Source organism: Aricia agestis, chromosome 1 (genome assembly GCF_905147365.1).
Source record: "Aricia agestis chromosome 1, ilAriAges1.1, whole genome shotgun sequence".
NCBI lineage: Eukaryota > Metazoa > Arthropoda > Insecta > Lepidoptera > Lycaenidae > Aricia > Aricia agestis.
Window position 1 is genome coordinate 1,546,451 of NC_056406.1, and position 12,780 is coordinate 1,559,230.

The following is a 12,780-nucleotide window of genomic DNA, read 5'->3' on the forward strand; positions in this document are numbered from 1 at the left end:
GTACGCGTCGACGGCAGCTATCGACAAGTGCCGTTCGTCTGTAAAAAGCCTAAGCACTACAGCAAAATATAATATTAATATATTTAACACGATTCTTTTAACATCCTAGCCAGGGTAAAGCGTGTTATTTACGTCTTATTCTAGGTTTTTTTTGTAGGCTTTAGATTCACAGCGGTTTTTTTTTAGATTTTTATTTAGTTGCGTCCTGTGTGTTACACCGTAGTTGATTTAAGTTTGTTTTAAGTTTTACGCTTTGTTAGTTCTTAGTATTTATTTTCTTGATGTGTGAGTGGCTCACCGAGTGAAATATAGTAAAATATTGTGAATTCATATTTTCCCTATGTATTTTATAAGTGCTCTTAAGAAACTCTAATCCCCATATTGCACCATTCTGAGCTATTGTTAAGGATGTGTTAATTATCATGTTTTCTCTTTCGTTTACACGGGAAATGAAACAGATAACACATTATACTACCATACTTACTTTAGCACAGATTGACGCAGTTTCACACTCGGTGGGCTAGTAGTTTTGAAGTTTCGTAGTTGCTAGTTCCGATGTTGTATCATAGATATGCCTATTGACATATATATTTTTTAATTTCCAGAAGCCTCCAGCGGGCGCTGTAAAGGTGATGCCCACCTCGCCTGACAAAAAGAAGGAAAAGGAGGAAAAGACACCGGAACAAGGGAAACCCGCTGAAAACGGTACCTATTTCGTTGTATATTCTACGTTGCCAGACTTTTAAATAGTTGAGAATATTTTTATCCAGAAGATCTTCAGTTCTTTTGTAAAAATTACTGTTTTTTTTTAATTTCCTTTTCAATTTTTAACAACACTTTATAGTTCATAGACCGAGATAAAGACGTTTTATTTCATTTATTGGCAGGCACTGACGCCAGCAGCGACCCCGGCGTGACGAACAACACCGACTCGCCCAAGAAGTCCAAGGTAAGTTTTGCTCCCAAAGATTGCAAACACGGTAGGTAGGTTTTCTATTTACCTAGTCTTTTGGTAGATTTTTTCATATAAAATGTAAATATACATGTTAGAGCAAAGCATGACATGCATTTTGTAATTTATAATGCACTACATGTACGTGATAGTCCGATCGGTCCGCCGCAGGCCCCGCGATGTGTCCGGCGCCAAATGTTTTTAGTTACTTTTAATTTTGTGTGTTTTTCTTATTTTGTTTTTCTTTTTCATTTCCACCCCGCTAGGGAGGCTTCCTGTTGTTCGGTAGCAAGAGAGAGAAATCCCCCAAACACGAGAAATCTCCTAAAGAGAAGTCGCCCAAAGACAAGCCACCCAAGGAGAAGCCGCCCCGAGACAAGTCTCCCAAACACAAGGAGCCCAAAACGAAGGTGGCCGCGCTCGATATCTCCAACGACAGCTCGAACCTCGACAAGTCGACCGACAGGAGCCCCGCCAAGGGCGATGACAAGCCGGGCTTCACCAAGCCCTACGAATACACGGACACGGAGCGTAGCCCGACGCGAAAGCCCTACATTCAAGGTGCATTTAGCTACGAAAAGGAACCGATATCCGATGAGAAACAGAGAAACCTGGACGAGAGTCAGAGTCCCGGCACGAGGAAGGCGGGTCTCGCTTTCAACTACGCCCCCGGAGAGGACAAGAAGGTGGCGCAATCCGCTGAGAAACGGAAAACGCCGGAAGACCTCAGCAAGCTCCAGACTCCGGGCATCGACTACGTCCAGTCGGCGGCTCTGAAGGAGCAGGCGAAAACTCCTAAGTCCCTCATCGATCCCACTCTAGCGCTACTCGACTCCGAGAGGGCTAACCATGAGGCGGCGCCAGTGATGCCGGTCGTCGCGCCCAAGAAGGACAGCGAAATTCAGGTGGTCATCATCACCGGAAAACTCAACCCCAAGTCGAAGAAACTCGACGACGCCAACGGTACCGTCCTCGTTACCAAGGGTACGATAAATAAGGCCACCGGAAAAATACAAACTGACAAGGAACAAATCAACACGAAGACCGGCCAAATCACTTTCACTGATCCTGCCACAGGAAAGCAGGAAGTCAAAAACGGTCACGTCGATTCCAAGACCGGCCATATACTCTTCACGACCGGAGTTATCGATCCTAAAACTGGAAAGATCGATCCGAGCTTGGCTCAACAGTACTGTTTCGTTGAAAAGTCCAAGGACCAAGTTGGCGATAAGCCTGGCAGAGAGGTTGACTTGGTGATGATTATTGGCAAATATGACGGCAAACACAAGAAGTTGGACGCCTCTCATGGTCATGTAGACGTCTCCAAGGCAATCGTGACATCAGACGGTATTGTGAGTTCCAATTATGGAGTTATTGACACCAAGAGTGGCAAAATTGACTACCTAGATCCGAAGACTGGGAAACAGGAACCAAAACAAGCTTATGTTGACCAGAAAACTGGCAATCTCTTGGTGACAACTGGTGTTACTGATCCGAAATCGGGCAAAGTTGATTCCTCTTTAGGACAACAGTTCAGCATAGTAGAGAAAGATGCTACAAATGCAAACAGAGAAGTAAGGTTGGTAGTTATTACCAGCAAATATGATCTGAAGAGCAAGAAGCTCGACCCGTCCTTTGCTCACGTGGATTCCATCAAGGGAGTGCTCAGTGGTTCCGACGGTAAAATATACACCGAATACGGAATTATCGATCCTAGAAATGGCGACATCCAAGTTACAGACCCTAAAACTGGGAGGCAAGAAACAAAACAAGCGCAAGTCGATCACAAAACTGGCAATATTCTTCTTTTGTCCGGAGTTGTTGACCCAAGAACGGGACAACTAGACACCACAATGGGACAACAGTATAGTATTGTAGATAAACCTACGTCCACATTCGCTGCGTGTCCTGGCCGGGAAGTACAAGTTGTGGCAATCACCGGCAAATATGATTCCAAGAACAAGAAGTTGGACAATCCCAATGGATTTATTGAAACTTCTCAAGCTGTAATAAGCGAGAAAGATGCGAAAGTACACTGTAACTTTGGAATTCTAGATCCCAATAATGGAAAAATTTACTACACTGACCCCAAGACCGGCAAGCGCGAAGCGAAACAAGCGCACATTGATCCTAAAACGGGTAGCTTCTTACTAACATCTGGGGTTATAGATCCAAAAACCGGTAAACCTGATTCGTCGTACGCCCAACAATTAGCAGTAGTAGACAAGTTGGCACCCAAAGGTGTCCCCGAAAGATATGTCAATTTGGTCATAATTACATCCAAATACGATCTCAAGAATAAGAAGTTGGATCTGTCCAATGCTCATGTTGATTCGATTCCAGGAACGATTGACGATGACGGCAAAGTGCACACTGAATTCGGAATCGTCGACCCTGCAACCGGTCAAATAACAGTAACCGACAAAGCGACAGGAAAACAGGAGGTTAAGAAAGCTAGTGTCGACTCAAAAACTGGCAATTTACTCCTGACGTCGGGAGTTATCGATCCTAATACTAAACTGGTCGATCCTACTCTCGGGCAACAGTTCTCCGTCGTTATCAAGCCCAAAGATACGTTCGCTTCCGTACCCGGAAAAGAAGTTCAGCTCGTCGTTATCACCAGCAAATATGACCCGAAATATAAGAAGCTCGACAATCCTAATGGTCACATAGAAACATCGCGCGGTGTCGTCTCTGCCGATGGGAAGGTCCACACGAATTTCGGAATATTGGATCCCAAGAGTGGTAAGATAGAGGCTGTCGACCCCATGACCGGTGCTAACGTCGTTAAATACGCTGTCGCTGATCCAAAAACCGGAAACTTTATTATATCCTCGGGTGTGGCCGATAAAGATGGTAAAATCGATTCATCCCTAGGCCAACAGATAAACGTCATCGACAAGGGCGTGAGACCACAGGAGAGAGAGGTTCATCTCGTCATTATAACGACGAAGTATGACCCTAGAACGAAGAAGATAGATCCGACCCAGGGCCACGTCGAGACAGTTAGTGGTACCGTTACGTCTGATGGTAAGATCAAAACAGAATTCGGTCTAGTGGATCCAGCTACGGGGCTTATAACGATAAGAGATCCAAAGACAGGAAAGGAGGAAGTGAAGAAGTCTCAAATTGATCCTACGACCGGACACTTGCTTGTGACGAGTCAGGTTGTTGACCCCAAGACGGGCAAAGTCGACCCAATTTTGGCCCAACAATATAGTATCGTCAGTAAGCCGGTCGTAGCGTATTCTAAGCCTGCATCGAAGGGCGAGGTCCGATTGGTGATCGTCACTAGTAAGTACGATCCTAAAACGAAAACCGTCGATGCGGCTTCGGGAACAATCGACGCGTCGAAGGGCTATGTCAGCGAGGAGGATGGCAAAATTCATACAGACTTCGGCATCATCGATCCTAAATCAGGACAAATACTCTACAAAGATCCCGTTACGGGTAAGCAGGAGCTGAAACAAGCCAACGTTGATCCTAAAACCGGCAACATTATCGTCACAACGGGAGTCGTAGATCCCAAGACGGGTAAGATCGATACCAGCTATGCGCAGCAGATAAACATAATCGATAAACAGAATGTTCTGGCTAAAGGAACCCCGGTAAAGGAATCCCAGAGGTCTAGCATTTCTCCTCCGAAACAAATACCGATCAAGACTCCCACGGCGACGCCGACCCAAACGCCGCTCCAATCGCCAGTTCGAACCTCGTCTCCCATCGTGAGCGCGGTTCAAAAGGCATCGCCTATCACCACCGTTCGCACCATGTCGCCGACTAAACCGACGTCGGCCCCTCCAGAACCGCCAAGGAAGAAGATCGTCAAAATTATGGTCGTGTTCACGCGCATTGACCCGAAGTCGAGAAAACCAGATTTCCACACGGCTGAAGTGGAACATTTGACCGGTATACTCGATCCAAATGGCCTGATTGAAACCAAGTATGGCGTTATCGATTCTAAGAAAGGAAGCATGGTCCTGACCGACTCCAACGGTCAGAAACAGGCCAAGGACGGCTTGATTTTGACTGAAACTGGTCAAATATTTATCAATTCGGGGGCGGTCGATCCCAAGACGGGTAAGATCGACTCAAACCTGGGAATGATTTTGAGTGTCGCTAAACAAGACGACCCGGTCGTAGAAATAACGACGATAACTGGGCCAGTCGATCCTAAGACAGGAAAAGTTAGTATCGAGGATGGTACCGTGGAGCACACGAAGGGTAAAGTCGACGCGGAGACCGGAAACATCTCGACTAAGTATGGTGTCATAGACCCATCCAACGGCGTTATGTTTGTCACCGACGTTTCTGGAACTCAGGACACGAAGCAGATTCAAATCGACGAAAACAATGGACAAATTACTGTCACTGGCGTAAAAGATCCTAAAACCGGAAAGATCGATCCCAAACTTGGACAAATATTGGTAGTCGGAAGCCACATAGATCCCGTCGTGGAGGTGACGACCTTCGTTGGTAAATTAGATTCCAAGAAAGGTATTATCGAACCGAAGCACTCCGTAATCGAGAGCAGCACTGGTCAACTGAATCCCGAAAACAATATTATAAACACTAAGTACGGACAGATCGACTTAGTCAAGGGTACGGTGACATACAACGATCCTAAGACCGGCAGGTTCGAAAACAAGGAGCTCAAAGTGGACCCTGTCACCGGACAGTTCCTGCTGCGCAGTGGACAGGTCAATCCCAGATCTGGCAAACCGGACAAGGACGTCGGCCGGCTGATGTGCCTTAGAATAATCCAGACCAAGGTGGACCCCGTATCTGGAAAACAAATCGTCGCCAACGACCCCAAGAACGTCAAAGTCGATCCGAAAACGAACCAAATTTGGATCGCCGGGCCGAAGGACCCGCTCACCGGCGAGGTCCTGTACACCGCGGGCCAGGTTGACCCCAACACAGGCTACATCATCACGATCTACGGCCGCCTAGACCCCAAGACCGGCCTCATCACGCGCGCGCCCGACGTCGACAAGGCTCTCATCAAGGTGGACCCCGTCAACGGGCAGATCTACACCGCGACCGGCGAGGTGGGCGAGGACAAGCAGCCGCTGTACTCCGCCTCCCAGGTCGACCCCGGCACCGGGGAGATCTACACCAAGCTGGGCAGGATCGACCCGCGGACGGGCAAACTGATCATCATCAAGATATTCGTCATAACCCAGAAGGACGACAAGGGCCGCGTGAAGGAGATCGACCCGAAGGAGTGCACGATCGACGAGACGACCGGCCGCATCATCACGACGAAGACGGTGTACGTGTACCAGATCGTCGACCCCGTCACCGACGAGACCATCGAAGTGGACCCAGACGACCCGCGGCTGAAGGGCGCGCGCACCACCGTCACGCAAACCATGACGCTGTCGGGCAAGATCGACCCCGCGACGGGCCGCATCCGCACCGAGTACGGCGACATCGACCCCGACACCGGCGACATCGACCCCAGCACCGCCGTGCGCGACCCCGTCACCGGCCAGCTCATCCTGCACTACTCGCAGATCGACCCCTCGCACTTCGAGGACAAGAGCGGCAACTACACCATCGAAAAGGAGACACAGGATCTGCCCGCCGACATCGATATCCAGACCGTCAACACGCACAAGTTCTCCACGTTCGGCAAGGACGAGAGCCCCGCGCGCGGTGACGAGCCCCGCACCTTCACCGAGTACACCACCAGCGAGCACGTCCGCCACCAGGGCTACGTCTCCACTACGCCCCTCTCCTCTAAGATCCCCGTCTCGCAGCGGGCCAAGAAGTCGCCTACGCCGCCCGTCGTCGTCAAGACGACGACCAAGCAGCTGTTGACGAAGACGGACGAGGGCGTCACCCACAACGTCGAGCAGGAGGTCGAGAACCTCGGCACCGGCGAGGTCACCTTCTCCACCCACACCAACAAGGTACGTAGCTTTCTTTTAGTTTGTTAACTGGGTGAATAGCCCGTTTTAATTTCACGTGTTTTTTATTATTTTTGAGCTTCCAAGCTTTGTAGTAACCTTGTAAAGTGCATGGTCGTGTAACCCTAACTCAGGCGGAAAGCCTGTCGCCGGCGGAGCAGTCGCCGTACGTGCGCGCCCGCGCCGTGACGACGCGCACGGCCACGACGCACCACGACCTGGACACGCGCGCGCGCACGCAGCAGCTGGAGGAGAAGACGGTGGCGCACACCCTCACCTCGTCCGCCACGCGACACGAGCAGCGCACCCTCACGCAGCAGCTCAAGACAACCGTCACCACCGGCGATCAGGTACGCACAGGGCTGACAACATACCTATTGAAATAATCGCCCACATTTGTTTAACAAACGTCATCCGGTATACGATTTACATAACAGGGCTGCCAAAATAAAATCTTTGTCGGTTTTATATTCCAAACCTCGATGTCCCAGACCCATATTAGCATGTTTTGTTTTTTTTAAATAAGTTTTCTTACTCAAAGACGTACTTATCTGCGCGCCTTTTTTACCTTTTAACTGTTCATTGCACCAATCATCAGAATCTAAAACACTTTTAACATGGTGATGATACTAAGTTACCAAAAATTAAATATTTCTGAATAACAAAAACCTAAAATGGTTCTTCGTATAACAAGCCAGATGAGTATGTCAGTTAATTCGGTTTAACGATGCAACCCGATCATAATAATTGCATCATTGCATAAGATTCTTACAAATTCATCGTAACCCGCATGTTTGATTGTGTTCTAATTTTTTTTATTTTCTTTTCTCCCCCTCCTCTGTGCGCATGGTGTGATCATCTGTGTTAACGTTACCTATCCGTCTCTCTTTCTCCTTTTACGTTCAACCCCATTCTCCCCCTATTCGACCCCATTCACCCGTATTCGCCCCACCCCATTCTCCTCGACCCTATTTTCCCCCACTCGACCCTATCTTCTCCCGTCCATTGGCCCCCGTAGCTCACCAGGCGCGGCTCAGAGAGTTCCCTGAGCAGCGGCGACTCTGGCACGCCGATCGACTTCGAGGAGGGCGCCGGTGAAGCAGCGTATTACGTCACAGTGAGTACCAACGCCAGGGGACCATAGACAAGAAGAGAGTTCTGTAGTTGTCTATGGAAGGCAGATGACCATAGACGATAGAAGAGAGTTCTGTAGTTGTCTATGTCAAATCATCATGTTTTGAAATTGTAAATTGAAAGAAAATTATAAATTAGATTTAAATTAAAACTATTGTAAATTCTCGGTAGTCGAGTAAAATGATGACATGAACGAAAATATCTAAAATCAACCCTTTTGGCAGTCAAAAAAGTTACAAAAGTAGATAAGAAAATTATAAATGACAATATTATTTAATTTAATTAAGTATTATGTTTGTAATACTGATATATATTGTGTTTAAGTAAATGTATACGAACTAACCTTTTGTACCATTGAAATATATACTTAATTATAATTATTGTAATTAAAATACATTTTGTTAATATTAAGAACAGACAAGGTAACATTTTTCTAACATTATTAATATATTTGTAGCATTTTTATTGCGTTTTAATGTAGAATAAAGCTTAGCAGTGTAGCATGCCTAAATATTTTCATGCAAAAATATAAGAATTTAAATCACAGGGCCCAATATTTTGTTTTATGAACATTGAATATGCAACTAGTTACTATTGCAAATCACTTTATCATTACTGTTTTTCATAATATTTTTATAAGTTACTAAATGAGCATCACTGCATGAATAGTTTTGGCATATTTGCATGGTCTGTTATTTTTTAAATGTTTGTTATTTGAATTCTTGTAAAAATAACTATTATGGTATTTTAATTATGTAAGTATTTTATGTAAGTACTTTTGATAATAATTATTATATTCTTTAAAAATCTCTGAATACCAACGAACAACCATAATTGAACATAATAAGATAGCCAACTCTAAAACGAGTCGTTGCGTACTATTTTTTAATTTTTACATCTTAGAAATAAAGTCCGGCCAAACATTTTTTTTCATTGGCTCATCATCACTCGTCTCCACTCGAGCAAAAAATATCTACTATTTTACTTCTATCACATGATAGAAACGTCATGTTTCTATATTTTCTAGCGCCTGTAAAAGATACATTAGCGAAGGAAAAATTTAACTTACTCTGTGACCCAAGTATTGTGAACTGAAGTAAAAGAAATTTCTAGAATCCACGTATGATTTCAACGATATTAGATAGTAATACAACGTTCTGTGTCCACAGGAGCCGGGCGCGTACAAGACGACGACGACATCGACGGTGATGGGCAACGCGCCCTTCGGCAGCATGGTGCACGGCGCTGCCGCCAGGGTAAGAGTTTTTACCACGGCGAAATGGAAGGGCAGAGAATGATATATAGCAGTCAGTCATGACTCATGAATCATGAGTCATTAACCAATTAAGGATATTTATATTCGTAATAATGTCCTGTGTAATATTAGGTTATGTTAGTAGCTTTAAACTTTTGTTTTTTTATTACTTAATAGCGCTGCGGAGTTAGGCTTACAATTAATAGAACTCAAGATATTATAATAATTTAACGTTGTTAGTGGCGACCGAAAAGGAAGATCTTCCGACCGAGAGAGAGAGCATGCTCGGTCAGGACGAAGCCCACTGACGTCATCTCAGACGTTGTATATATCTTGCCGTTCTCCTAAACTTCGATAGCGCGATGCAGGATTGTTAGGCGAATTGTGGGTACCGCCACAATAATCACAGTTTTGTTGTATATATGTCGTGTGTGAACTGCGTTGCTGATTCAAGACGACTCATTGATTGATTGAGTTATTGATTGACGGCATTGGTTACAGATGAGCACGGGCCCGACGGTGACGGAGGTGGTGTCGGAGGGCGAGGCGACGGAGGGCGCAGAGGGCGCGGAGGGTGCGGAGGTGGTCTCCTCGCAGACCATCAGCTCCAAGACGCGCACCGTCGAGACCATCACCGTGAGTACACGCATGCGCACACATGCACGTAAATTGCAAAAGTTTGAACGAACGTACACGCACACATGGACATGCATACACGTAAACGCACATACACGCTAGAATAAAAATACGCGTAATTGAGTAACCTTACGTACGTGAGAAACGTGCCCACACTACATGTTATGGGTAAATACACGCACATGTAGGGTAGATTATAACACCCCTATTTTTTGTCGGGGATTAAAAATACACTACAATCGTACACACATGCACACACGTAAACGCACGTGCGTTCATTCATGCACAAATTTGTGTGACGCACACATGTGCTTACGTATGTGGTATGCGCGTTTTGTTGACATTTTTAAACCACACTGAACGAAACATGATATTTTGATCATTACGTACACTTTACAATAATCACGTAAGATACTCATATCTTATAACTGCCTAGGAAGAGATTGATGAAAAGTATCCCATCGTATTTTAATAGTGTTGACCATATTTTAATAATATGGTTTGTTATACGTTCAGTTTCATATGTGTAACGTGTCTTGATGGATTGATGTGTCCAGTACAAGACTGAGCGGAACGGCGTGGTGGAGACGCGCGTGGAGCAGAAGATCACGATCCAGTCAGACGGCGACCCCATCGACCACGACCGCGCGCTCGCCGAGGCCATACAAGTAACTTATTGCTAGTTATACCAGTATCCGGATAGCTGTTGAGTCTTTTACTGTAAAATAGTATAGTTAACGGGTGCGGATACGCAATATTGTACGCAGTATTTTTTTTTACTTTGTTGACGCCCGAAATTCCGTTGCGCCGAAATTCGGTATCACGCTGGAACCATTCAATTTGCCGTAGCAAAAATAATTCTATATACTTTCCTGTCTCTGAAAGTATTTCCATTCCAAATTTTACCTAAATTGGCTCAGCCGTTTGTGATGACTGATGACATAACACTTTCGCATTTATGAAATTGGTAAGGATAACGCATAATCAATGGATTAAAAAATAGACATGGAAATGCTTAATAGCTTTACAGTGTAATTTTTAATGCGAATTTGTTCATTTATATAACAGGAGGCCACGGCCATGAACCCGGATATGACGGTGGAGAAGATCGAGATCCAGCAGCAGAGCACGCAGCCGTAACGCGGCCGCCAGCCCCGCCATCTTGTCCGCCCGCCACGTGCTCGCCACGCAAGATGGCCGCCGCACAACATGGCCGCTGAAAGACACGGCCGCCACGCAAGATGGCCGCCGCCTCTCCCCTGTGTCAAACGACAGCCAGATCGCCGTACGCGATGTATAGTTACAGTAAGCCGTTTCTGTACATAATGATTCATGACTATATACTACGACTTTACAAGATGGCGGACGACTTAGACGTAAGCGACCCTGCGAATATTATTATAAGTTATTTAATAAATGTTTTTATCGAATTATTGATTTTATATTATTGATGTTGTGTCGTCGAAGCGCACGATTATTTTACGAGACGGTCGGGAGCGATGGGAATTATAGGCATTTTGAAATTTGTACCTTCTTATAGATTTTTTAAGCTTAGAAGTAGGGAGGAGCGCTTTGTAGAGTGAACGTTGCCATAGCAGGAACTTCGGATCATAATCTCGATATGATATTTCGATTAGCTTTAAACGTGTCACACGAATTTTTACCACCGTTCTAGTATAACGCTTTTGTTACAAAATGTTCGACCACCCGTCTATTTATTGTAAAACTTCTTCTAAAACTTCACGGAAAGTCTAACGTTGGGATTCGTATGTTGGCGCGTGGACAGGATATAAAGTAATATATTTACATGTTGCTATTTCTAATATATTTCACCACTAAGGTGCTAATTTAGGTGTAACTTGCGTGTTGAATGTTTTGCGGCGCGCGTGATCGCCGGGTCTGTTTTGGTGTTGTTTCAGCGCGATCGGGAGTGTACGTGAGATCTAAATCGAGTTGCCTTAGAACAGTCGCTTAGAGTAGCACCTAGCTGTAAGTACCGCTGCAGTCGGCACGCGTAACCGGGGCGCATTTCTGTACCCAGCACAATTCGAATTTAACTCTCGGCTCAAATCCAGCGACCCACTCTCACCGACATTCCAGAACTGGTCTTCACAAACTTAGGCTAAGCTTAATTTGTGTACGTTCGTTATCTGTGGGCACAGCGACTCGCTTGAAATATACTTGGGTATACTCGGAACGTATTCTATAGCGGCTACTTAAAGTATCCTCATCTATATCGTTGTCTGTAAAAGTTATGTGTATTACAATATGGAGATATTATATGAAATTGTGTATTTGCCCACAGATGTATACTACGGATACCCTACTGATATTGTACAATTACGCTAGATGTTTATTAAGTTAAGGACTGATTGTGAATCGGTATATTCTATCTTATTTTTTATACATTTGACAATTTGTGTAGTTTTTTTTAACCTTTTTTATGTATTAGAGTTAAATTTATGTTTTTGTGCTCATTTTAGTGCATTCGGGGATAGAATAGGAGCTCGTGCATTTTAAAGTAACAGTAAAATTCCCCGGTACTTACTCCTGTAAGGGTTGATTCAGACCGCAACGCGACGCGTAGATGCATTTCTAAATTTGTATGGATTTGACAGATTTCAATTGCGTGTGACGTCTTGCGAATCTGTCAAATCTACGCGTCGCGTTGCGGTCTGAATCAACCCTAAGGGCGCTTTTCCTGCGTGTCATCACAGTCATCAGGTGGTCCGCATACAAGTTGTCGCATCTTGTCATTTAGTCGATGTTTCTCCTGTCATGCGGACAACACTCGCGCGGCAGGAGTGAGGATCAGGGCCCGTACCACGAAACTGTTTTGAGACTCGAACAATCGTACGAGAATGTTGCGTCCTACTGTAACAAACGTG

The 12,780-nt window shown here is 45.3% G+C and overlaps 1 protein-coding gene across 5 annotated transcripts in view; it reads left to right on the top strand.

Annotated features, from left to right (window-relative positions):
• Positions 1 to 11,626, top strand: part of LOC121729013 (protein 4.1 homolog) — an 82,085-nt gene extending 70,459 nt beyond the window's left edge. For 3 of the 5 annotated variants that reach the window (XM_042117399.1, XM_042117402.1, XM_042117424.1), the window contains 9 exons: positions 606 to 705; positions 888 to 949; positions 1,219 to 6,870; positions 7,002 to 7,217; positions 7,886 to 7,984; positions 9,171 to 9,257; positions 9,758 to 9,892; positions 10,450 to 10,560; positions 10,961 to 11,626. In XM_042117399.1, the coding sequence (XP_041973333.1) occupies positions 606 to 705; positions 888 to 949; positions 1,219 to 6,870; positions 7,002 to 7,217; positions 7,886 to 7,984; positions 9,171 to 9,257; positions 9,758 to 9,892; positions 10,450 to 10,560; positions 10,961 to 11,032 (6,534 nt within the window). In that variant the 3' untranslated portion in view covers positions 11,033 to 11,626. The remainder of the gene's footprint in view (positions 1 to 605; positions 706 to 887; positions 950 to 1,218; positions 6,871 to 7,001; positions 7,218 to 7,885; positions 7,985 to 9,170; positions 9,258 to 9,757; positions 9,893 to 10,449; positions 10,561 to 10,960) is intronic. The other 2 variants (XM_042117409.1, XM_042117417.1) reach the window with 2 other exon arrangements.
• The last annotated feature ends 1,154 nt before the right edge of the window (positions 11,627 to 12,780 follow it).